Here is a 26,512-nt window from a genome sequence, read left to right as displayed (position 1 = left end):
CAATCTGGGCTCAGCCTCCAGACTGGGAGGAAAGGAGAGTTCCTCATTTAGTCACTAGTCTACCCCGGGCCAACTGGCAGGAGAATTACTTTGCAGACCCTTGGAGCTGACTGCTTTCTCAGCTGAAGTAGGATAAAGAAGTCCCTGCCCAGTTGTGGAGAGAAAATCAAGCTGGGCATGGCAGCCCCCAACCAGGGTGGTGCTCTGCCCTTGAGTGAAGGGTGGTTCTGATCATTTTAAATGGGAGAAAATTGGATTTACAAATGCACTTTGCTGTCCCCAGTTTTAAAGTTCTGTGATGTCATCTGCCAGGAGCTTTCTTTGCCCTCTCCTATAAGTCAGGAAAGGGGGCGTGGGGGTTGGGGGCGGAGCAGGTTTTCCTGGTGCAGCAGAGACTGTCCACCAGTGATCCCTGGTCTTGGTGCCCAGAAGCCAGGCCTTGTACCTTGCAGGGCACATTCTTACTTCTTGGGAGACTATATGAATGTCTTAACAAAGGCCCTTCTTTACAGGGAAAAAATTGGGGGCCATTAAAAGAAATAACATTTTTCTAGTCAGGTCATTCTTGGTCTTCAAATAGTTGAATAAATATTGCCTTGGGGAGCAAAGATGAGACTACTTGGCCTAAGGTAAAGGGCCTCTCTTGGGTGAGGAGGTACCCTGACCACTGAAGGCATTCAGAATTGCTGGGGAAGGAAGAAGGGGAGGCAGGCAGTGCCCAGGCTTTCAGGGAATGCTTACTTATTCTGCCTGTCGTGCCACCGGGACTGCAAGGAGGGGCGAGGCTCTCCCTGCCCTCATCAGGGTCCAGTATAAAAGCTAGGAGGAGGCTCTCCTCCAAGAGCACAATCCTACCAGAAGTCCCTTGATGAGCTTATTAAAGACTGGGGGAGGAGTGTTAGGAAAAATAACCATCCCTCCAGAGCTACTGGACATCACAAAAGGGATTTGGAGTAATGTGAGGGTTTGTGTCATCATGATGTCCTGTGTTTCACTTCAAAACTTGGTGCCTAGAGCCCTGGTTAGGGTCTTTGGTTTGTTTGGGCCCTGAGTTTGGAGAGCCTACCTTCTCCCCCCCCCCCCCCTCCCCTTAGGCTGGCCTTCTCTTCCTGAGGTCAGGGACTGGACGCCCCCCCCCCCCCCCCAAGCAGAACCAGTCTCGCCCTTTCCTAAGGGACACTGTGTCAAATACTTGAAGAGAATATCTTTTCTGTCTTGCTCCCAATCCTCTCTTCCCTTCCTCCCATCCTCACCAGGCTTTAATTTTCTTATGAACAGAAGTTCCTGCTATTTGCTGAGTGCTGGGCACAGGGACAGATAAGGTGATACTCGGCCCGTTCAAGGTCAATACACAAAGAGCAGGAGGTTGTAGCTCTTTTGGAATTCTCTTTATTTTCAGTAAGCATTTTTTTCTTCTTCTATCTCCACCCCCCAATTAAAAAAAGAAAAACGAAACCCTCATAATGAATATGAATAATCAAGAAAGGAATACCCAAATTGACCATGTCCAAGATAGGTGGTGCGATGGGTAGAGCATCAGGCTTGGAATTAAGAAAACTCATCTTCCGATGTTCAAATCCAATCGGACACTCTTGTCTTTTCCAGCAGAAAGTGAGAGCCACTGCAAGTTTTTGAGGGCCAGTGAAGGGAAGGGGCCAGCTTGTGAAGAGTGGGCTGGTGAGATGGAGAAGCTTGAGAAACAGTCCCTGCCAAGGCCAATGGAAGAGACCATAGTGGTCAGCAGATCCGACTGACTCCCAGAGGAGGAGGAGGTGACTGGTGCAGGCTCCTGGGCCGATTCTCTGCTTCCTGGCCTTATTGTTGCCGCTCCCCATCTTCCTTCTCCAGGCTGGGGTCACTCACCACACACTTGAGGACACCATTGGGCGAGGCCTTCCTGGGAGAGCTGCATGTCTACCTGCCTACTCCCTTTGAGTCCCAGAGACCTCGGCTTCACTGGCCACAGCACTTGGCCCCAGGGTGCTGGGTGCTGGGGGGTGGGAGCGGGGCAGCAGCAGGGCACCTCTTGCTTCACTGCAGGCCCTCCAAGCTGCTCTGGGGAGGTGATTGGACAGGGCTCCTGCTCTGTTTCAGCTTGTTGGATGCAGCCTGTCTTAGCCTGTCAAGGAATGTGCTGACCTCCATAGGAGACTTGCCTAGATAGTTAACCTTTTATGTACTAGCTTTTTTTTCCTTTAAGAAAAGTTCTTGATCTCTTATTTTGCACTTCCTCTACTGCCCCCCTCCCCCCTTCCATTTCTGGGTTCCTTCCTGGTGGCTGAGGCCTCTTGTCTTAGTCTCCTGGTGACGCCCTAAGGCAGGGCAGAGGGTGATGCCGGTTCTCAAGGCCTTGGCAGCTCTTTGGGGCAAACAGTGCCAGGTCCCGGTCCCTCCTCTCTCCCTTAGTAGAGCCAGCACTGTCTCCCAGAACCCCATTTGTCCTGCCCCTGCAGGCAGCAGGACCGTTCTAGCTTCCGGCCAGTTCAGTTCACCAAATAGCTTAGTAATAACTCATGACTTCTGCTTCCTTTTTCACACCTCTCCCCATTAGTCCTATGAGCTCCTTTCCACAGAGATAGTTGAGGTGCAGAGAAATGAAGAGGCCCAGATGCAGCCCTTGAGAAGATCCAGTTGTGATTTGAATCTTAAATTCTGAACCCAAACTGTTCTCAGTCTCTGCTCACTGAGACTTTTGAGTCCCTTCTGGCTCTTTTGACCTGCCTTGAGGTTCCTTCCTGCACAGTTTGTGATTTTGTGGGGGGCCTCCTGCTTGGGAGCTAAGTGCTGCTGGCAGAGGACCTCTGAGGCAGAATTTGAAACCACATCTCTCTAGTTGAATGAGAAGCCCCTGAAGGTTTTTGTATGAATTCCCTATCACAGTCCCTTGTTGTTTCCTCTGCTGTCTTCTCCCTCATTCTCCTCACTTCTTTCCTCACTGCTCTACATTTCTGTTCATTTTATGCCTCATCATGCTTGGGAAAATGTTCTGATGCTGACCTTGTGGTCTTGACCAAGCCTTACCTTTCTTTGCCCCTTGGAGTGGGCCATGTGTGGATGCCTCAGAATACTGTCTTGTAAAGGAAACCAATTCTATTGAAGTATTGGAATACTTTTTCAAGTTCATAATCCACCATTCTATGAAGAACCTATTTTCCCCAAGCTTGAAAAGACCTTTTATGGATTGGCCGAAGCTCTCTTCTTAGGGAGAATTTCTGTCTTTGCCTTGGGTTTTGTCTATCATCCCTTAAGGCAGGGCTGTCCAACATGCTCTCATTCCAGTGGCAAATCAAAATCTATTGTCTATTGTTTCAATAAAAACTTTTAAAGGTTAGGTTGGACAGCCCTGCCTTAAGGTGCGACTTGTGGACTTCCTCCCACCTCTACTTTCCCTTCTCAGGTCCCTTTGAGGAGCACTTTGAGGAGGCAGGAAAGCTGGGGTCCAGGGGATGTTGTTCATAAATCCCCACAGCTGTTGGGCTAGAGGCAGAGGTGAGGGAGGCCTTTCTGCCCAAAGGAGAGAAAATTGGAATCCTCCCCTCTCAAATTTTATACTGAAACATTACAGAATAGTATGTCTGTTGGTTGGATAACTCATGTTTCTGTTCTAATGGTTTGAATCTTTCCAAAAAAGGCGATAATGTTGAGCTGTATTAGTGACTTCACAGCTCCTGGATGGATGGGGGGGGTAGATGCTTGGGAACTTGTGGACACTGGGTCCATGGGCTCCTTTTGAATTGCTAAGTTGGGTAAGTAATAGGATAGGTTGGGGCCTAATTGAAGGTTGACCCAATTAAGAGTTTTTAAATAGGACTTTCTTAGAAAGATTTTATTTATTTTGAGTTTTACAATTTTCCCCCTAATCTTGCCCCCCCCCAGAAGGCAGTCTGTCAGTCTTTTCATTGTTTCTATGGTATACACTGATCTCAGTTGAATGTGATGACAGAGAAATCATATCCTTAAGGGGAAAAAGTAAAGTGTAAGAGATAGCAAAATTACATAATAAATAATGTTTTTTTTTTTTAATTGAAGGTAATAGTCTTCAGTCTTTGTTCAAACTCCACAGTTGTTTCTCTGGATACAGATGGTATTCTCCATCGCAGACAGCCCCAAATTGTCCCTGATTGTTGCACTGATGGAATGAGCGAGTCCATCAAGGTTGAACATCACCCCCACGTTGCTGCTAGGGTGCACAGTGTTCTTCTGGTTCTGCTCATCTCACTCAGCATCGGTTCATCCAAATCCCTCCAGGCTTCCCTGAATTCCCGTCCCTCCTGGTTTCTAATAGAACAATAGTATTCCATGGCACAGATATACCACAGTTTGCTAAGCCATTCCCCAATTGAAGGACATTTACTTGATTTCCAATTCTTTGCCATCACAAACAGGGCTGCTATGAATATTTTTGTACAAGTGATGTTTTTGCCCTTTTTCATCACCTCTTCAGGGTATAGACCCAGTAGTAGTATTGATGGATCAAAGGATATATATATATGCACATTGTTGTTGCCCTTTGGGCGTAGTTCTAGATTTCTCTCCAGAAAGGTTGGATGAGTTCACAGTTCCACCAACAGTGTAATAGTGTCCTGGATTTCCCACATCCTTCCAGATTGATCATTGTCCTTTCTGATCATTAAATAGGACTTTCAAGGACTTGACAGCATTGACAGCTGGATTGTAATCTGGTGATGATGCCAAAATAAAGGAACCCATTTTCAGTTTAAACCCATTTGCATTTCAGAAATTAGCGTTTGACCAGAGAAGTCTTGACATTTCAGTTGGGCACTCGAAGCCATATGAGGTCTTCCCAGGGTTCTAGTTCTCTCCCCTCCTTCTCTGTCACTCTCCCCCCCATCCCCCTACCCCCCATATTGCGGTATGGCCTTCAAGTGGAAAGAAGTCTCTGCTCGACTCCTGGAAAATGGGGTTAAGTATATCTTAAAAAAGAGCAGGGTCCATGCTCTCCCTCTGGGGTTGGGTCTTCCATAAAGCATTTGGTAAACTGAACTTTCTCCTGACTCATTTTGTTTGAAAGACCTTCCATTACCTGGGGGGGGGGGAGTGGAGATTTCAGAAGGAACTGAACTAGTCCTGGCTTGTGCTTTGTAGGGGTTCAGATGCTCAAAGTCCTTTCTGTCTCCAAGGTTGAGATTCTAATCCTGGGCCCATCACCCTCCTAGGAGCTTGGTCTGGCAGATAAAGACTTTCTAAAGAGTGCCAATGAAAGGATTCCATACATGGACTCAAGTTTAGGGATAGGCTCTTAAAGTAACCAGTAGAGAAGTTGGTAAGTTAAGCAGTAATAAGGGCTAGACCTCTCAAGGAAATCTAGCAAAACTAAAAGGGCACATCGGCTCTTTGCAAGAAAGAGAGAGGTATTTCCTTCATTTTCTAGTGGAGAATTTTGGGGGAAGGAGATGAGGTCATTCCTACCATCTCAGATAATAGGTTGAATTTGGGGAAAGGAGTTGAGATAGTTACATTTCAGTCCCTTTGGTGACCCACCATGGGAGCTACTGTCCTTTCTACCCTCAATGGGATGGAAATCAGGTTCCCTGAGGATATGTACAGCCAGCACAGAAGGATATCATTTTTGCCATAACTTTTTTCTCGGTCTCCTATTTTTTTCCTCTTGTACACCTCTAAATCTGTGGTCTTTGGGTTTGAGTGGTGCTTTGTTTTCCTTAACCTCTACCCAAGATTGAATATTTATTTCCTTTATTTCTGAATTTTGGCCACAAGCTTTGCATGGGGGAGGGCTTCCCTGGGTTTTACTAGATTGTCAGAGGCAATCTCACACAAAAAGGGGGGGGACATGAGGGTTTCTTGTCCAGGTCTACTCCGTTGCCCCTTATGGTCTATTGATTGTAAAAAAGGAATTGAAAGTAAAACCAGCTTACCAGATTGTAGCCCAGGCTGACTGGGAGGAAGGGTCTCTCCTTGAGAAGGTGAAAAAAGCTGTAACAGCTCCCTTGTACTAACTTATTTGAGAGGGGAAGATGAGGAAAGAGGGTGTGTCACAGCTCTGCCCTGGCACTCCTGGGCCTAAGGCTGGACCTTAACCCTCCAGCCTCTGCATCTTCCCCTTCTGCAAAATGAGGAAATGGGAGGAGGGTCATCTCTGAGGGCCTGTCCACCTGCAGGCTGATTCTGTGAAAAATGTAGTGACTTCTAGGGAGCCAGCTGAGGGGGTCCGGTGTAGCCCATGGATTGGTCTGGCGCCAGCGATTTCCTCTGGTTGCAGCTCTGTGGAAACACTCAGAGGAAGTCGCCTCCACCACAGCCATCTCCCAGCGGCCCTTGTGTTAGCATAGCCTGCCGGCCTCTTTGTATACCCAACTCCATCCCTCAGGCCCATTTACCCCCCCCCCCCATTTGTCCTTTGAAGGTGAAAGAACTGGAGTTGCTGCCTTATGGGGATTAGTGGAAAGAACTGGGCATGTTTAGCCAGGACCCAAGAAGGCTCACCAGGACCAGGGATCTTTTTTAAAAGTTATTTGGAGGAAGAGGGATGGGGCTTGTGCTCTTTGACTGTGGAGGCAGGAATGGGTGCAGGGGCTGGGGATGCAAAGAGACCATTTGAGACTGGGCTGTCCAGAAGACTACCATGATAATTTAGAGACAGAATCTCCTCTGATTCTTGGAGCATCTCTAGGAAGTAGGGAAAGATAGGGTTAGTGACTTAGCAAAATCCCAGGATGTGAACCTGTGACTTCCAGTAGTTATAATAGACAGCAGCAACCCCACCTTACACTTATTTAGAGCTTACTAAACCTCTCCTTTGGTCCTTACAATAACCCTGGAAGGGAGGTGTTGTTCTTGAATCCATTTTACAGATGTGGAAACTGAGGCAAATCAGGACATCCAGCTGGTGAGTGTCTAAGGCTAGGTCTTCCTGATTCCTAGTCCAGCATCGGAAGTCTGGGTTTTGAGACCTGTTATTGCTGTCATCCCTTATCAGGATGTCTGTGTTAGGAAAGGTGGTTGGGTCTGTCCGTCTACTCATAGATTTAGTGTGCTTTAGAGGTAGGAAGTTGGGCATTGATTCATTTTCAGTGACAGGACCGAGATTCTTGTTGGGGGTGGGGTGGGAATCACAGAGTCTGGATACCTGGGACTTAAAAGCTTCCTGACTTTGTGACCTGGAATGAATAATCTCACTTTTCTGATCCTCGGTTTCTCCAGGTGTGCTTCAGTTGTTAGTAACACAGCATTGTTTCTTATTAGAGTTATACTAAATTCTATTTTGTTTTGTTATAGGTATCCAAGCCCACCTATGGGCTCTGCCTCAGCACCCAACCTGCCTCCCACAGAAGAAAATGTAGAATATGTGCGGACTCTCTATGAATTTTCTGGGAATGACCCAGAAGATCTGGCCTTTAAGAAGGGTGAGATCTTGGCCATTGTTGAGAAACCTGAGGAGCAGTGGTGGAGTGCACGCAACAAGGATGGGCAGGTTGGGATGATTCCTGTGCCTTATGTAGAAAAGCTGGTGAGATCTTCTCCTCATGGAAAGCATGGAAACCGGAATTCCAACAGCTATGGAATCCCCGAACCTGCTCACGCCTATGCCCAGCCCCAGACGGCCAATCCTCTCCCTGCTGTATCAAGTCCTCCAGGGGCAGTGATGAGCTCTCTGCCCTCCACCCAGAACGGACCTGTCTTTGCCAAAGCAATTCAGAAGAGAGTCCCATGCGCTTATGACAAGACTGCCTTGGCCTTGGAGGTAAAGCAGCTACTTGGTTTGGGGAGGTAGGGGGAGAAGTGAGATGTCTGTCTGTCTGTCTGTCTGTCTGTGGGTGACTGCTACAAAATGACAGTCCCTCATTGGAGCTTTAGCTTAATTTTCACAAACTAGGGACAGATTATTGGCTCTTGATAAAGGTACAATGGGGCTGGGTGGCTTTGGGGAAGTCACTTAATGAGTCTCTGGGCATCAACTTCCTTCCTGAATAGAAAATGGGAGTTTGAACACTGCATGACAGTCTCAGAAAGTCTTAGGAGGTGTCCCAGCTGGGTAGCATTTCTGATCAGTGAAAGAGAACTGGAGACTCCAGAGCCTCCGCATTGGCTAGGACAGGTGGCAGTGCTTGAACAGGAAAGGGTTTTAGACACATTCTTTCTCTTTTATTTTAATGTTCACAAAATTTATTTTGGAAAAACTCTGTTTTGTAAGGGGTGCCATCACTGGCAGGCAGGCTACTGGTAAGAAGAGGAACTGAAGCTCAGGGTGAGCCCTAGCTGCTGAATCAGGAGAGCTAGGTGATGGTGTAGCCTGTCTTGGAGCAGTTAAGGGAAACCCTTCCTGAGTGTGGGAGGAATCACCTCAAACCATAGAAGAAGTGGGGCCCTTTGACCTGAATTTATGGACTGAGTGGAAGCTGGCAGCAGGAATTGCTGATGTTGCTACCACCATAAGGGTTTGTTTTCAAGAATCTGATTTTGCCTCCTCAGAAAAAAATGCTGAGACTGGTATGAAAGTATCTCCCTTGTTCCCCTCCTTGCTGGCCCCCAGACTCCATAACTCAGAAATGGACAGTTCATCAAAGGGTGGGGGGGAATTTTGAAGGGACAGAGGAGGCAGGGAATGTAAGAGGTGGAACCCCAGAGTTACCAGCATAAAGCCTGGAGGCCAGTGGGACCGACTCTCATGAACAATGCCCTCTTGAGGGGAGCCAGGAAGGCAGCCAGCTTGATGGCTCAATCCACTAATCAGAACTGACCTCGAAATGGTGCAGGGAACTCCCTCCTGCCAGTCTGGATCTGACTCCATGGGAAAGATTTGGCCCCACAGGTGACTTGTCCAGGGTTATGCAGCCATTGTCAGAGGCAAGGGTGAACCCATGTCTTCTGACTCCAAAGACAGCTCGTTTCATTTTGCCATGAGGTCTCTATAAAGTTATTTTTTAAATTTTTTAAAAATTTTTTAGGTTTTTGCAAGGCAATTGGGGTTAAGTGACTTGCCCAAGGTCATACAGCTAGGCAATTGTTAAGTGTCTGAGGCCGGATTTGAACTCAGGTCCTCCTGACTCCAGGGCCAGTGCTCTATCCACTGTGCCATCTAGCCACCCCTTATTTTATCTTTGTAACTTTGCTCCATTTCTCTAATTACCTGTTGTACTAGCAGGAGAAACCTATTAACTCAAAAGGAGGTTAGAAGAGAAGTTGAGGAACAGCATCACCTTGCTCTTGGGCCTGGAAGGAAAGAGATTTGAATGAGGCAGCTGGGAGGGCTTCTGTCCCTGGGGCTCAGGGCTGAAAGGGAGAAGAAGGGGACTCCCTTTCTATACCTGAGAGAGATACCGAGGGGTTTGGGGCACATCTCCACCTCCCCCAGTGGGGCTTGGATTGAACAAATAAAATTAGACTAAATTGTATTGAAAAACAGTATAATTTTGAGGTATTAGTTATAAGTGTTGAGGTTAGCCTGGTGGGTAGCTTAGCTTTATCTGCTGTTGATCTTATAGAATTTTGGCAGAATAGCATCTCAGCTTGCTTCAAAAGAAAAAGGAAACTCTTTTCTATGCTCTTGGGAGTGATACAAATAGGTTACCAGGAAAATGGGAAGTGAGGAGGCAAGTAGGGCAGAGTATGTCCCTCATCCAGGTCTCCCAGGGCTTTTGACAACTTTGCCCAAATTATAGGGGCTCAGGTGACTGTTCTGGAAACAGCTTGAAAAATTGCATCCTAGGATTAGTTTTCAAGACCTCAATTGGCAAAGGTAGTACGTAGTCCTTGAAGTATGTTCTGTTCGGGCTGGTACGAGGGTCTCCGGTCCATCCAGGGATGCATCTCGAGCTCAGCCAGGGTCCATGAATGTGTTGAAAAGTGAGTCAGGATGTGTCTGTTCATACCCTTCTAGGTGAGCTTTAGAACTGTAGGGGTTGGGGGCAGCTAGGTGGCTCAATGGACAGAGCACCGGCCCTGGAGTCAGAAGGACCTGAGTTCAAATCCAGCCTCTTAATAATGACCTAGCTGTGTGGCCTTGGGCAAGCCACTTAACCCCGTTTGTCTTGCAAAAAAAACTAAAAAAAAAAAACTGTAGGGCGGTCATCAGATCTGACAGTAAAGTCTGCCCCGCTTGGGATGGGGAAGTTTCTGGAGGGTTATCCAAAGGACTGTCTGGAGCCCTGGCAGCAGAAATCCTGCCCAAGGGCTGCCCCTGGTAAAGCAATCTCACGTGCCAGGGGGATTTTCCTCACAACAAACTGAGGTCAAGATGGATAGACTCATCCTACAGAACTGGCTCTAGTGTCTCTTTGTCTAGGAAATAGGAAATAATATTGTGACTAGGAAATAATAATGGATAACTAACATTGTCGTGCTTTACAAGCGTAATATCATTTTATTTTTTCCATTGTTGTTTAGGTGTGTTTGGTTGTGTCTGACTTCTGACATTTTTGGGGATTTTCTTGGCAAATAGGGTTAAAGTGACCTACCCAGGGTCACCCAGCTGCTAAGTCTGGGGCTGGATTTGAACTTAAAACCTCCATAACTCCAGACTCCTCACTGTCCACTGGGCCAGCTAGCTGCCAAAACATTTTAAAGATAAGAGACTGAAGCAGGCAGAGAGAGGTTCATTGTTTTGTTGAGGAACTTTCATCAAATCCAGCACCCACTCACCCCCAGCGGCTTCTAGGACCACAAGCTGCAGAGCATTGGGAGAGGGCTCTGTCTCACTGGGAGTGGAGCACAGAACTGAGTCTGGCCCCAAAACTTTGTGGTAATAAAAGTCACTTTAGTCCCTGAGAAGTTAACTTTCTTCACCCCCTCCCCCTCAGTGAAACATGGGAAACAGTTTTTGGGATTTAGGTAGGTATAGCCTCTCAGGCATCAGAAAGAGGTGGCAGATAGATGCTGGCCTGGGCCACTGGATGGTTTGGGCAAACAGCATCTGCTTTGGTTGGGCCATGGTGTCATCAGCTGCCCCCAGTGTTGTCTTGTCTTATTTTTCTTAACTTCTCCATACTTCAAGGGTTCCCTCTTGTTTTGGTTATGGCACTGGGCCCTTCAGGTCATGTCCTTCCTTACTGGAGGTGGACTGGCTCACCTCTCTCTGGCAATCTTTGGGGCCATTCTTCAGTAGAATTGTGGAGTTGAGAGGGACCTCCTGGGAACTGTGGCCAACTAGTTTGTTAGAGGAGCTGTCTCCAGGGTCCTCCTGTCGTCCCCAGCCTCAGCCAAGTCTCTTGGACTTGAGGAACTTTTTTTTTTTTTTTTTGCCTGAAGCTTGATTCTGTCTCTTTGGCCTCTTCATTGCTCCTGAGTCTCTCCTTTGGACCCAGGAGGAGCCTAATCCATCTACCCCAAACCAGCCCTTTGTCTGGTTTCTAAGGATACTTCCACCTGGACCCCAGGAATCTGGAAGGGGTTGGAGGAGAGACTGGCAGGACAGTTACTCCCCTCACTGGGCAAGTCTACAGGCCCCTGAAAAAGCCAGGACTTCACAAAAAGAGCATAGTGTTCATTCACCTGTGCTACCCCTAAACCGCTTGTCTCAGTTGCACTTTTATTGAAAACTGAACTGGTCTACCAAAACCAGGTGCTGGACCTTTTGTCATCAGTTGACCTCCAGGAGTTGTGGGAATGTCCCATGTTTGCAATCGGTTGTCTGCCTGTGCTGTGGGCCAGTGGTGGAGGCTGTGAGAGACTGGATGTGGGGTGGGGATTCCAGCAGGGACTGGAGAAAACCCACATGAACATTATCTACCTTCTATTGTATTTTGGTTCCTTTTGTTAAATATTTCCCAATGACATTTTAATCTAGTTCAGACCTCCCCTTGGGGACATCTCGGCCTGCACTGCCCCACTTCATGATTTAAAAAGATTCCACATGGCCTTGTTAGTTCATCTGTCCCAAATACAGTATAATAAAGAGAAGGAAGGCCTGTTTAGCCAGAAACTTGTGGGTGGGACCCCACCTCCCAATTCCCTGCCCTGGCCCCAACCAACTCCTCATTCTTCATCCATGTAGATAGCAATCTGAAAGAGATGAGGTGTGCAGGGTTGTCTTTGACATTCATAGTGCACTCTGCATCTCCTGGATGCTCTACTCTACAGATACAGAAGACTACCCCTCCCCAGCCCCCTTCCCACCGTAGCTAGAGGACCAGCTGGTCCGTGACATGGTCCAGGCATGTGCAGGTGTCTCTGAATGGAGTCTCTCTGGACCTGGAGATCAGCCTTCTGGAGAGGGAGTCAGGAAGGACTCCTAGCAGGGGAGGGGAGGGGGGGGGAAGGGTCTGTTTGGAAATGAAGTGATGAAAAAGACCCACTGGCCATAGATAGTCAAAGAAAAGTCCTGGGCACCCCAGAAACCCTATTTTCCGACCTGTTGTGAGGGACTGCATTGCCCCGGGGGCAGTGGAAGAAGCTTCTCTGTGGGTTGGGTCCTGTTGGTCATCATGACTGGATGGAGAATGGACAGAAAAAGAAGAGAAAGCCCAGGCTGTCCCCCCCCCCCCCAAGGCAGCCTGGCTTTCAAGGCTTCAGTCAAATAACCCGACTTCACATTCTGTAGCCTTCCAAGCGTTTCCTTGTAACAGCTGTGCCGAGGGCTAGCGGTTCGACAAAGTTCATACCAGCTCGTTTCTGGGGCACTTTGCTTCGTAACACTCCAAGGGGAGTGATGACCAGGATCCATTTGAAAGACAAGCAGGCTGAGAAAGTTGAAGCACCTTATCCCCATGCAGCTGAGGAATGTTAGACTCACCCAGTTTAAGAGATTGGGGGGCTCCAAGAAATGAAGCAGCTGTGGCCCCCAGCACCTGTGTTTGCCATCAGTTTCAGAATGTGGGGAGCATAGGTATTTTTTTTTTTGAAGTGTTCATTTTCTTTTTAAAATTTTTTTCCCCCAGCAACATGCTAAAGAGTTTCTACATTTCTTTCCCAAACCTTGAGTTCAAATTCTCTCCCTCCCTCCCACCCTACTCCCCCCATTGAGAAAGTAAATTACTTGGTGTAGGTTAAAAATGGAGCACAGGTATTTTTGGAAATTCAGGCTAAGGATGTGTTTTGCTATTGCTTCCAGTAGTACCAAGGAGGCTGGGCCAGAAGAATAATAGCCTGGTTTTGTTGGTTGGCCCCATTCCCAATTCCATCCTCCCTTTTGTCCCTACAGACCCACCTTTGCAGGTGAGCTCACTGTTATTACTTCAGATTACATGATCTCCCCACAGTGGATGTACTCCCCCTTCCAATGCCAACCCCAGCTCCTCCACAACCTTGTTGATAACTTCACGAAGTGGTATAAAAAGAAAACGGATCCATGAATGGCCAGGTTTCTGAGTTTGAGCCTCTCAATATTCAGATTGATCCATCTGTTTCTTCACCTCAATGTCAATGACTTTAAATTTTATGAAGCCTCTTGAGATTCCTTGAAGGACCAAACAGATAACCTCATTCAACCTTCAGACCTATCAGAAGAGACACAAAATGATAGAAACCAGCCACTTGACAAAGGGGTTTGCCAGTGATGGAGGACATCGAGCTTAATGGGCACCTTGCAGAGCACTTTCCTAAGAAGTTTCACTTATTTATCCTCATGTGGGTGAAGGGGGTGGGAAGATGAGCAGCTCTTGGTTAGATTATGGTGTTGTCTTTAGATGGATGTCCTGTAGAGGTTGTCTGTCTGGAACATACTGATGGACATAGTGAACCCAGAATCAAATAGCAGAGTTGAGGAAGTATCTCATGGGAAGCAGTGGAGAAGAGAGGGGAGAGAGTGAGGTGGGCTAGTGAAGGTGAGCACAAGAGGCTTCAATATATTCAGTCGGGAACATTGAACAAGAATGGGGCAGTAGGCTGTCCTCAGGTTGGGCAGGCGCCCATATGGCACCTCTGGTAGCAAACCAAGGGAGGTTCCTCTTGCATTGGGCTTGCCCGTGTGACTTGGAGAGATCTGCATCCTGGGGGGGGGGGGTGTGCCCATGCAGATATGTCAGTTTGTTTTGGAGAAGATGAAGCTCAGGAAGGAAGGAAAGAAGGGTCTCTGCTCCTTGGCACTGCCTGGGAACTGGAAGCGAGAAGAATGGCTGCAGCAGGTGGAGAGATGGGCCTAAAAGGAGCCATAGTTTATTTTTAGGATCTCTACTCCAGACTAGTGCTTAGTAGATGAGAATGGCAGCTCTCCTGTTGGCTGACATGGCATACAGCAAATTTTGGTGGATGTGGTCAGAAAGCTCTAGGGGAGGAGGGATTAATGTTAAAATAGCTGTAAAATAGGGGTACACATAGACTTGGCTGGCTCAAATGCCTTGTTCGAAGAAATGCCCGTTTTCTAACTTAACACCCTTTCTCCATCTCAACCTTATGATTACAGTGAAAAGAAGGCCGGTTACCCCTCTCTGCTACACTACACTACAAATTTCAGGACTGGTCATTCTGATATTTTTTATGTCTTCATGTATGGGTCTCACTATTATTTTTCTTTCTTGAAAACCCATTCTCTGTGTCTTCAGGATAAAACTATGGACTCCTGGGCAGTGAGAGCTTTTTCAGGATGGTTCCAACTCCTGCAACCTGTCTTTGTTGGACCACTGGCAGGCTTTTCTGGAGGTTTCCACTCCCTGAGCTGCTCACTCCCATCTATACTTTCAGAACGAGTTTTCTTCTTTCCGGGTCCACTGTTGTCACCAGATTCCTCTCTTCCCACCCCTCTCAGATTTTTTTTCTTTGCATTTGCAAGTTAATGAGCTCCACATTTTTCTACTGTCTTCCCTTCTCTTCCCCCTTCCTATGGTAGCAAACAATATGATAAAAGTTGTTCATGTACAATCGTGTTTAACATATTTCCATATTAGTCATGTTGTGAAAGATAAATTAGAGCTAAGGGAAAAAAACAAGAATGAAAAAAGAAATTTTAAAAAGTGAATGTAGGATGCTTTGCTCAGCATTCAGACTCCATAGTTGTTTTTGTTTTGTTTTATTTTGTTTTTTCTGTTGTGGATGTCATTTTCCCCAACAGGTCCCTCAAGATTGTCCTTGATCACTGTGGCCATCAAATAAATGTCCATCATGGTGGACCATGATCGGATAGGTTTTATACCAGGAATGCAAGGGAAACATTACAAATTGACCATAGCAGTAATGGAATCAACAGAAATCATTTGATTATCTCAATTGATGCTGAAAAAGGCTTTGACAAAAACACAGCACCTGTTCCTATTAAATACGCAAGAGAACATAGGAATAAATGGAGTTTTCCTTAAAATGATAAACAGTATCTAAAACCCTCAGCAGGCATTATATGTAATGGGAATAAACTAGCTGCATTTTACATAATATCAGGGACAAAACTAGGATGCCCATTATCTCACCATTATTATTCATTATTGTAATAGAAATGTTAACTTTAGCAATAACAGAAGAAAAGGAAATTGAAGGAATTAGAATAGGCCTTGAGGAGACAAAACTTTAACTCTTTACTGATGATATGACATATGATGGTATGCTTCTAGAACCCTAGAAAGTCAACTAAAAAAGCTACTTAAAACAAGTGACAACTTTAGCAAAATAACAGGATATAAAATAAATCCACATAAATTGACATTTCTTTATATGACCAACAAAGCCCAACGGCAAGAGTGATAAAGAGAAATTCCATTTAAAATAGTTATTTTATTTAAATTGTAGACAATATAAAATAAAACAAATCTTGGGAATCTACCTGCCAAGACAAATATGTAAACACAAAGTCAGATCTAAACACTTGAAAAAATGTCAATTGTTCTTGGTTAGGCTGAGTTAGTATAATAAAAATGAGAATTCTACCTAAATTAAGTTACTTGTTCAGTACCATTCCAACCAAACTACCAAAAACTATTTTACAGAGCTAAGGAAAAATAGCAGGCTTTACCTGGAGTGACAATCAAGAATATCGAAGGAATTAATGGAGGGAAAAGTGAAAAAGAAGGTGACCTAGGCTGTATTATATATCATTTTATTTATATAATAAAAGTGTCAGTCGGGGCAGCTAGGTGGTGCAGTGGATAGAGCACTGGCCCTGGAGTCAGGAGGACCTGAGTTCAAATTTGATCTCAGACACTTAATAATTACCTGGCTGTGTGGCCTTGGGCAAGCCCATTGCCTTTGCCTTGCAAAAACCCTTAAAAAAAAAGTTGTCAGTCTTCAAAACTACCTGGTAGTGGGTAAGAAATGGAGAAGCTGATCAATGTAATAGATTAGATGCAAAAGAAACAATAGTAAATGACTACAGTCATTTACTGTTTGATAAACCCAAAGACTCTTAACTTCAGGGATAAGAACTTACTCTTTAACAAATTCTGGTGGGAAAATAATATTGCAGAAACTAACCATAGACCCACATCTTACCCTGTACCAAGATAAAATCAATATAGGTACAGGATTTAGACATAGAGGGTGATACCATAGTCCAATTAAGAGAAAAAGATAGTCTATCTCTCAGTTCTAGGGAGAGGGGGAATAAATTGCAAAATGACGATTTTGACTACATTAAAAAGTTTTTTCAAAAACCAAACCAATGTCAGCCAAGATTAGAAGGCATGCAGAAAGCTGGGAAACAATTTTCACCATTAATTCAGTCAAATTTACAAGTCATTCTCCAATTGATAAATGGTTAAAAATTTAAACGGGCAGTTTTCAGTTGAAGAAATTAAAGATAGCTATAGTCATCTGAAAAGAATGCTCCAAATCATTATTGATTAGAGAAATGCAAATTAAAATAAATCTGAGGGATCACCTCATACCTATCAGATTGGTTAAAGTGATATAAAAAAAGGAAAGTAACGGAGGGGATGAGGGAAAACTTGGCAGGTTGATCCACTCATTCACCTATTCTAGGGAACAATTTGCAACTGTGCCCAAAGGGCAGTAAAGCTGATCCCACCCCCCCTTTGATCCAGCAAGTTCACTACTAGGGCTGTATCCTAAAGAGATCATGAAAGGGGAAAAGACGTTCATGTGATATTTGAAGCAGCTCTTTTTGTAGCGGCAAAGTGGATGGCTGAATATATATGAATGTTACAGAGTAGACTGATGTTCCATAAAAAAAAAAAATCATGAATGACCGGACTTTATAGAGAGGACTGTGTGAGGAGCAAAGAAGGCTTTAGGCTCATGACTTGGCTGTTGTGCCTCTTTAAGAGGAGCATAGGGGCAGACTGATGGTGGGGCTCATCTCACTGGTCCTGGAGCAGGGGACCTCCCTTTGATTGTAAGGGTAACACTTAATGCTAATGTTGCCCAGTGATTTTGGGGGGGGGAGGAGACAGAGGACCTGGCAACTCTGGAGCTTAGCATCTTATTGAGGAAATCAGCCATGATTGGTTCTCTAGAGCTCAAGAAAGGTATAGGGAGTGCAACCATTTGAATGTGTGACCTAGTTGGAGGCAGGTCTGCCCCACCACAGGCCTCTTCTCCCTGCCCTCTGTTGGAGACTTTTCTTTAGGGTCATTGGACAGACGATTGGTTTTGTTGTGGCTTTGCCCTCTGCCTGCTCTGACCACACCTGCTCTTGATGGTGTTCATGGTACCTTTCAGGAATGGTGGTCTGCTGCTGTTGGACAGATGCGGGAGGGCAAACTGCCCGAGAATGCCAGTGGCTTTGATAGTATTTGCTAGACATTTGAAAGTGGAAGATGGGCCTTTAACTGGGACAGGGGAGGTGGGAAATAGGCAGCTTAGCTTCTGAAAGAGTTCCTCCTGGTGGTGATGGAGGGCAGCAAGGAGCCAGCAGCATTCTTTTGCCATCTTTCTGCCACATCCACAGTTTCCAGAGACAGGTTCTTCTTGACCAGAGAGCTTAGGGAAGTGGTATTTCAAGTAGGGCTTCTCAAACTCTCTTAAACTACTGAAACATGGCTACTGGAGAGGGTTTGGATTGATTGGGTCAGCAGCTGTTCTTTCTACTAGCTCACCTGGCCAACTTATTTCTTAGAAATTAATAATCCGGTGGCTAGGTGGTGCAGTGGATAAAGCACTGGCCCTTGAGTCAGGAGTACCTGGGTTCAAATCCAGTCTCAGACACTTAATAATTCCCTAGCTGTGTGGCCTTGGGTAAGCCACTTTAACCCCATTTGCCTTGCAAAAAAACAACCTGGGAAAAAAAGAAATTAATAATCAGCTTCTTATTTGGGAATGGACGAGCAAGTTGTGGCATGAGATTGTACCGTGAGTGCAAATTGTGCAAATAACTGACTGGGGTAGGTTGGACTGTGAATTGATGCAAAATGAAGTGAAAAGAATTTCATGATGACCAAATGTGAACCCCTCGGCTGTTCTGATCAGTCCAGTGATTCAAGGTGGTTCCAGAGGATTCATATTGAAAAAGTATAATCTATTCCATAGAGAGAAGTGAAGTACAATTTTCTTGCTTCATTTAGTTTGCTTTGTTATACCATATAGATTTCACATGTCAAATTAACAATGTATTATTTGCCTTCTTAGTGGGTAGAAGAGAATCTGAAACTTAAATTTTAAAAAGAAAAGAATGCTAAAAAGTAAATAACAGAAGACTGGGGGTGGAGACGAGTTAATGACCATGCTCTAGCAAGGGAGGACCACGATGGTGATCATGTTGAGGAGGTAGATGCTTGTGTTGGACCCTCTCAGCTGGGCCCACAAAATCTCTTAAGACTGACCAGGGAATCATGAGCATAGACTATTGGAGGCACCACTGACTGGTCCTGGCCTTTGATTTTACAGAATGAGAAATGGATCCAGACATGGATCCCAGAGTAGCCAGAGGCAGAATGAGAATTTCCTCAAGCATCATTTAAGGACAGATTCTTTGTGGCAGCAAGAAATGCATAGTGAATGCATTTGATTGAGGGAAGATGTAATCAACGTGAAGAATTCAGAAATGCCTGGGAAGACTTGGACAAACTGATACAAAATGAAGTCAGCATAACCATGAAAATAGTAGACTGTGTGACTAATTATATGGCACCTGTTGTATACCAGGCACTCTGTTAAGCACTTTGCATTTGGCTCTATCTTCACAACAATCTAGGAAGTAGTTGCCATGATTTAGCCCTGTTTACAGAGAAGGAAACATGGGTACGGTAACTTGCCTGAGATCACGAAATTACTAAGTGTCTGACTGAATTTGAACTCAGTTTATGTCTAAGCTTGGCCCCAAATTGGAGATAGGAAAATGTGCTTCTCTCCCTTCTTTGCAGAGGTAGGAAAACTGGTAGATGTGGACCATAGGGTTTAATGTCAGATTCATTTGGCATTTTGATTCACTTTATTGGACTATTTTAAATTTTTTTATTAAAAGGGATATCAATAGGGAGGGGAGGAGAAGGGATCTCTTTTTGGAAATAAAGGTTCTATAAAGTCAAAAGATACAAATTTTATTTTATTTTATTCATTTATTTTTTAGGCTTTTTGCAAGACAATGGGGTTAAGTGACTTGCCCAAGGCCACACAGCTAGATAATTATTAAGTATCTGAGGCTGAATTTGAACTGAGGTCCTCCTGACTCCAGAGCGAGCTAGTGCTCTATCCACTGCACCACCTTGCTGCCCCAAAAGATACAAGTTTTAAAGCTAGCTTTATGACAGAGGTGAATACAAGGATACACAGACAATAAGAAGACTATTCATCACCTTATGTTGCAGAAAGAACTTGGGATGCACTGAACGCTTACCTATTATGTAGCTTAGTTGCTACTTAAGTAACATCCCCTGGGGCCTCTGCTTGGAGATCCCCTGTGACAGAAGGTGTGATCAGCATCTCCCCGACCTTCCTGTGTACACCCTTTATCTTTTGTTTTGGGCTTTCTGTCCTTAGCTGGTCGCTGTGAGTTACAAAGTGTTGAAGGATATGAAGGAGAAACTTTGAAAAGGATTGAGGATTCAGTCATCTTGAAGTTGATGGTCACCAGGCTAAGTAAGAGAAGAGGAATTCTGTCTCCCCGGTAGCATGGCATAGACCTCTCATCAGCAGGTGCAGAAGGTCAACCTTAATACCAGGTCTCTAGAAATCTCAAAAAACATCTAATGAGAAGTCAAAATCAGACCGAAATAGCTTCTCGATTATAGTTCTTGTGATCTGGAAATCTACATAAAATTATTTTGGCCCTCCATACCAAAGAAGAAGTCTGAATCTTATGGTACTAAAAGATAAAATATGTTGCTATTACACAATACTATATATTTTATGCATTTCTGGGTTTCTAATTTTTTTTTTCTTTGTTGCCCCCTGGCCCCATATCATCTGCAGTTTCTGCAAAACTCCCCCCAAATTCCCATTTAATTTCCTAATGAGATCAGAGGTACAGCAAAATTGATGGTGAAAATTGGGGTGTGGAAAGAATAATGGTAGAGACCCTGGGGGCTTTCTGGTAAGAAGTCAGAAGAGACGCAATGTCCAGGGTGGGGCAAGGATTTGAGAGATGTTGATTCTGCATAAAAAACCTGTTATTTTCCTTTTTTATTAGGTATTTGACAGGCCTTAGCACAGAAGAACATTTCCACATGTAAAGAACTTAGAGAGACTATGTAGAAAACCATGAATCCGTTTCCAAAAAAAAATGATGCCAATACTTGTCAATGTCCCCTTCTGAACTTCATTCTGCTCTCATCCATGTAGTTTGGTGTTTTTTTTTGGCAAGGCAGAGGGGTTAAGTGACTTGCCCAAGGTCACACAGCTGGGTTATTATTAGGTGTGTGAAGTTGTATTTGAACTCAGGATCAGTACTCCATCCACAGCACTACCTAACTGCCCCTTCCATGTAGTTTTAAATGTTTCTTTGTCTTATTTTTACTTTATCCTCACTGTTTTCCTCACAATCACCCCATCCTTCCTTTGTAACAAAAAATAGTGAAGCAAAGTAAATTCATATATTCTGCATGTGCATGTGCACATCCACTGCCAAGATGTGGTGGGAATCATTGCTTTGATCATTTGGCGAATTGTCTTTTCTACAGTAAAATATCTTTTCTATAGTAAAATTGTTAGGATTCAGTCAAAAGCTAATTCAAGTATTAATGGTCTCTAAGGCCCACCTAGGGAGCAGGCTCAAGTGGAGCCACCATGGATGTAGATTTTGGGGGAAGTAGCAAATTTTCAAATAAGAACTTTAAAGACCAAAGTGGAAGATTTCTGTGTGAACAGAAGCCCACCATAGGTCTGTCAGTCCTCAGAGATAGGCAAGGACTGTTCCAAAGGCCTCTGTTGCCTTCTTTGTGCCAAATGGGAGTTGGGTTCAGATCCCCATATCCAAAATGGCAGAAATGGCGCCCTGAAGTGCCCAGTGCTCTGACTGATCCTGGAGAAGCCCCTGGAGAGAGTTCTCTTTTCTTTATGAAAGGCAGGGCCACCCTGGAATGGGTTCACTCCAGAGAGGGCCTGGAACCTTGGAAAGCATCCAGCAGCGTCCAATGAGATCAAGCTCTAGCCGAGCAACGGAGTTCTAGGAATGGCAAGCTGACACTGCCAATCGGGTCATACTGATGGGTAGCTCAAAGGTGGAAGGTCTGAGAGGAAAGACCGTACTGATGATTAGTCCATCAAGAGACGGGTCAGGATGTACTGGGCTTGTTCCAATCAGTTACCATATGTCAGATGATGGTGTTGATGATGTGAGACGGTGCCTCACTGATACTGGGAGGAATCGAAACCAATATAAGGCCAAGAGATATCTCCTTCAATTGGACTGTGGAGTGGAACAGTTCCAATAAAGGAGGCCTCTCACAGCATCCTCTTCACTATAATAAACATAATTGTGCAAGTCACTCCTCCAATCACTTGATTGGTCAGTGTGAAGGAGTAGAAGTAATAGCAGTGTTGACCTCAATCAAATAGGATGGTGCTATATTTGTGTTTACCTGAAAGCAAGAAGTAGCTGTTTGATTTTTTCAAAATAATTGATTTTATTTTAAAAAAATATATATTTTGTTTTCCAATTACATACAATGGTAGTTTCTATCAATCATTTTTGTTTTGCAGGATTTCGAATTTTACATATTTTTCCCCTTCTTTCCCTCCCCCCTCCCCAATAGAAAGTACTCTGATACAGTCTTTACATTTGTTTCCATGTTACACATAGATCTAAATTGAATGTGAGAGAAGAAACAGATCAAAAGCAAGAAAGAAAACATTAGAGATAGAAAAGTTATGTATTACATACAACTTTCAAAAACTGAAGATAATAAGCTTGGGTCTTCGTTCAAACTCCACAGTTCTTTGTCTAGATACAGATGGTATTCACCATCACAGATCCCCTAAAATTGTCCCTGATGATTGCAGTGATGGAACGAGCAAGTCCATCAAGGTTGAACATTAACCCCATGTTGCTGATTTCTCTTTTACAGATTATCTTAATGTTCAAAACCAACTTGATAATCTTAAATCTACCCTTCCTGATATTTTCTTTTTTTCCCCTCTGTCTCTTTCATTCTTTTTTTTTTCAAGGCAATGGGGTTAAGTGGCTTGCCCAAGGCCACACGGCTAGGTCATTATTAAGTGTCTGAGGTTGGATTTGAACCCAGGTCCTCCTGACTCCAAGGTCGGTGCTCTGTCCACTGCGCCACCTAGCTGCCCCCCTTTCATTCTTTTCTGACAGTTGTTCTGAAGTCAGCGTTGTTGAAGACTTGCTCTCAGGCCATTGTGTACCTCTTGCAGGATGCTGTTTATTCCTTTTTGTTCTGACCTTCCCAACCTCAGCTGAGGGTAGTGTCTGGTGGGCTGGCAGGGAAGAGCTGCTTCATCGAATAGAAGTTGAATGGGGTGGGGGGAGTTTTCATTTCATGTCGGTTGTCTTTTTATTGAAGAGAAAATCCTGATGTTCCCTTTGTCCTTTCCCTGTAGGTGGGTGACATTGTGAAAGTGACAAGAATGAACATCAATGGTCAGTGGGAAGGGGAGGTCAATGGCCGCAAAGGCCTCTTCCCTTTCACCCACGTCAAGATCATTGACCCTCAAAATCCCGACGAAAACGAGTGATTCCTGTTGCCACCGTCTGCTGCTGCTGCTCCTGCTTCCTGTCTGGCTCTCATTAGTAGCATCCTCTGAAATGGGATTTCGTTCTCTCTCACAGGCAAGCCAGAGAGCCTGGCCCAGCTCTCCAGCTTGCTTCCGTTGGGTGGTCTGTTCTACACATCTGGAATGCACACAGCTGGCAGCCTTGGGGCATTTGGATCGGTGCTGGATTGTCTCAGACTTAGCCAATTGTCAAACCTTTTTGGATCTTAAGCTGTAAAGTCCTAGTGGAAGCACACAGGCAAAAGGACAATGGAGTGGAAAGGGTCTGTTTCCCATCCCCTGGGATGCTCTCTTAGCTTCATCCTAGTCAATTCAGGTGGAGAAAGAAAGCATCTGGCAGTTAGTTCTACCTGAATTTGGCACAGAGCTCATCCTCAGAGTAGTGCTTGGTGTGCCATCTTCAGCTTCTTTTGGGGAGGGGGAAATCAGAGAACTTGAGGAAAAGGAGACAATTCTGTCCTATCACAGTAAAAACTTGAATCGGGACTTGGGGGAAGAATCATTGGGATGTGTATTTTGGAGTCATAAATTACAAATTTTCTCACTGCAAGGGATTTTACTTGCTTCTGAGCTTCTGAAGTGAAGTTTCTTTGACTTAAGGAAAGAACTCCATCAAAGCCAAGGACTGTCTTTGTTTCATGTCCTCATTGTTGTAAATGGGAGCCTGGTTTTGCCATGTGCTCAACGACAACGAATCATCATATTTAATTCCATCTTTCTAAGCACTGTAAGTTTCAAGGAGAAATGTTTCCTTTTACTTTTTCCCAGTGAAACCATTCTAAATCTGCTCACGTGTGCACACACACGCAAACACACACACACACACACACACACACACACATGGCCATTTCCTTTTTTTTGGTCTGCTTTCAATGAATGCCCTAGCAGTGAACCAGCAAAACTCCCCTAAGGGAGATTGTTCTCAGAACCTAGGAGGTGAATCTGCCTCCAGGGAAAGTGAGCAGTCTCTGTCCTTGCCCTTTGAAGGGGCTGGAGAGAGCAGTGATGCTCCAGGCTGTCTCTAGGCTGCAGTATTACTAGCTGGAGATATCCAGGAGGGGTCCAGGAAAGGCAGGGCACTATTCCAGATCCACCAGTAGTGCTGTGTGGTGCATGAGAATCTTGTTAGATTTTTTTTAAAGCCCCTTGATTACACATGGCAATAGGAAAAGGTATTCAGACTTGATTTGTTGCAAATATGAAACTTGGGAAATTTTAACATGCTTACAGAAATTCAAACTTTTAATAGCATTTTTGCCAGATACTAGTAAAGAACAAGGAAGAGGTTCAAATAGAAAATTAGCACTGACTGGCCCCTTAATTAGTGCATTTGATCTTTTGGTCTGTCCCTTCAGACATTTTTAGCCTTTATATATTTGCAACTTTGAATGTGTTCTGTGTATTTGAGCCAAAGCTCATAGACTCATAGAATGTTAGAACTGGAAGAGATGCAGCCTAGAAGTCCTCAGATGCAACAGAACAAGTTCAGTTTTATAGAGGAGGAGACCAAGGTCTGAAAGGGAGGCTTGACGTCCTCTGCGCCAGCCCGCCTCCCCTTGCACCACGCTGCCTCTCTTAGGGATTCCTTGTGGTTTCCATAGGCCAGATGGCATGACTGCCATACCACCTGAATGAAATGAACAAATAAACTTGAAAAATAAAATTGAGAAACTTGAGGAGAGTGGTGTTGGCCCGGGCGTCCCCCCAAATGACTAGTCACCCTAGGCTGCGTGTGCGTGTGCGGTGACCTACTTCAAAAATGCCTTCTCTTCAGCCAACATTTCCACAACTACTTGAAGCTATTTATCAATCTGTCCTACTGAAAACCTACCCTTTCTGGTTCCCCTCTTCAATATTCAGCCCAAAGCCAAGGTCCAGCATGGTGTTCTTGAACAACCACAGGATCAGCCTTTCATCTACTCACCCCTTTTTTGTGCATTCACTGCTCAACTTGCCCTTGGTCTTGCCTTCCAACCCTGGCAGCTTGTGAACGTGGGCAGGGCAGGTGGAGGGCAGGCCTGCATGCTCTCTTAGAGATGAGTTTTTCTTTGACCCACTTGGCCTACATGGGCTGATGCGGGTCATTCAAGATGAGATCAAAACATGTAGGCGGGTCCGGGGTTTCCCTCCCGTTTGCATTCTTTCCACTAAAATGCAGGAATTCCCAGAAGGGGGCCCAAGTGTCTCGTGCTGCTGAGGCTGTTCCAGGACCCACAGAGAATAAGCCAGCTCAGTGAAAAGGAAGCTGGGCAAAGCTGTTTTTCTCATGGAGCCCTAGAGACAGGAACCCTTACAGCCGGAATGGAATTGAGGGACCCTCTTATCCCTTCTGGAGAAGTGAGTCTGTGAGTGGCAGGAGCTCTGGATTTGGAGCCCAGCCCTGAGTCAGTCTCACCTCTGCTGCTCTCTAGCTCGGAGACTTGAGGCAAGTTCCCTACCCCCTCCGGGCCTTGACCTCCATACCTGTAAAATGAGGAGACTGAGCTGTGGATGACCTCTCAGTGCCCCTCCCAACTCTTAGACTCCTCTGAACCTTTAAGCCTAAATCACCGCCATGTTCTACAAAGGGAGCAGGGTCCCAGGAGGTGTGGGACTGAAGATTCGAAGGGATAGAACCCAGCAGTCTCCCTGGTTCTGGACCTGCTCTCAGACTAGTCTCTCAATGGCTGATGGCAGTGACGAGCATCCAGGGTCACCATCTGCCAGACGGTCTAGTCTCTGCCCTGGGAGGTTTGCATGTGCTCCGTGGGCAAGCATTTTCCCCTGGAGCTGCTTGTTGTGTTGCTTGCTCCCACCCCTGCTTTATCTGTCACCCCATTCTCTGGATGTTCCATGAGCCATCACTGTGGTTTATTTATCTTCTTGTCCTGTCAAGGCTTGGCGGTCATGAGGCTGTTTGATTCAATGCACTGTTAAAGGGCTCATGCGCCACCCCTCATTTTTCTGTCATTCATGGATTGTGAAGGTGGCTCCTGGAGTTTCCACCTCAGCTGACTCCCAAGTCCAATGAGATGAGATGGAAATATCCTCTGACTTGGGTCATCAGCCCCACTTGTCTGTCTGCGTGCTTCCGGCTTGGTCCAAAGGGGGACTTCTCTGTGTGTGCTGTGGCTCCCCAGGTTCATGCTCAGTCATTTACTCACTGATAAGAGTGATAACATAACACTGATAACAACGAGGCAGGAACCCAGAGACTGCCTGGATCCTGGGTCCTCTTCTTGGAAAGGAGACAACTGGGGACTGTTTGTAATACAGTATTCCTGACTTCTGTCAAGTTAGGAGAGCCCCCTGAAGCCCCCCCCCCCAGGCACCCAGGAGAGGCACCCTACCCTGGCTTACCCTCTAGCATCGGAGATGGGTGTCACTGGGTGTTCTCTGGTCCTGAGCAGGACAGACGATGACTCTTTGAACCTGTAACTTAAAAATCATGAACTTCAGGCAATAATATTTTCTGTGTAAGCTTTTAAAATTATTTTTGGGGGATCATAGCTTGTTTTATTTTGTGCTAAAAATTAACAGTATTAAATGACTTCTATTCTTAGAA

At 45.2% G+C, this 26,512-nt stretch overlaps 1 protein-coding gene across 1 annotated transcript in view; it reads left to right on the top strand.

The window, feature by feature from the left end:
• CRKL (CRK like proto-oncogene, adaptor protein) overlaps positions 1-26,512 on the top strand; it is a 33,616-nt gene extending 7,104 nt beyond the window's left edge. Inside the window, exons 2-3 of the mRNA XM_074206578.1 lie at positions 7,258-7,723; positions 22,795-26,512. Coding sequence (XP_074062679.1) covers positions 7,258-7,723; positions 22,795-22,929 — 601 coding nt within the window. The 3' untranslated portion in view covers positions 22,930-26,512. The remainder of the gene's footprint in view (positions 1-7,257; positions 7,724-22,794) is intronic.

This window comes from Macrotis lagotis, chromosome X (assembly GCF_037893015.1).
Source record: "Macrotis lagotis isolate mMagLag1 chromosome X, bilby.v1.9.chrom.fasta, whole genome shotgun sequence".
NCBI lineage: Eukaryota > Metazoa > Chordata > Mammalia > Peramelemorphia > Peramelidae > Macrotis > Macrotis lagotis.
The sequence above is the reverse complement of the archived record's forward strand: the minus strand, read 5'-3'. Positions and strand labels throughout refer to the sequence as shown.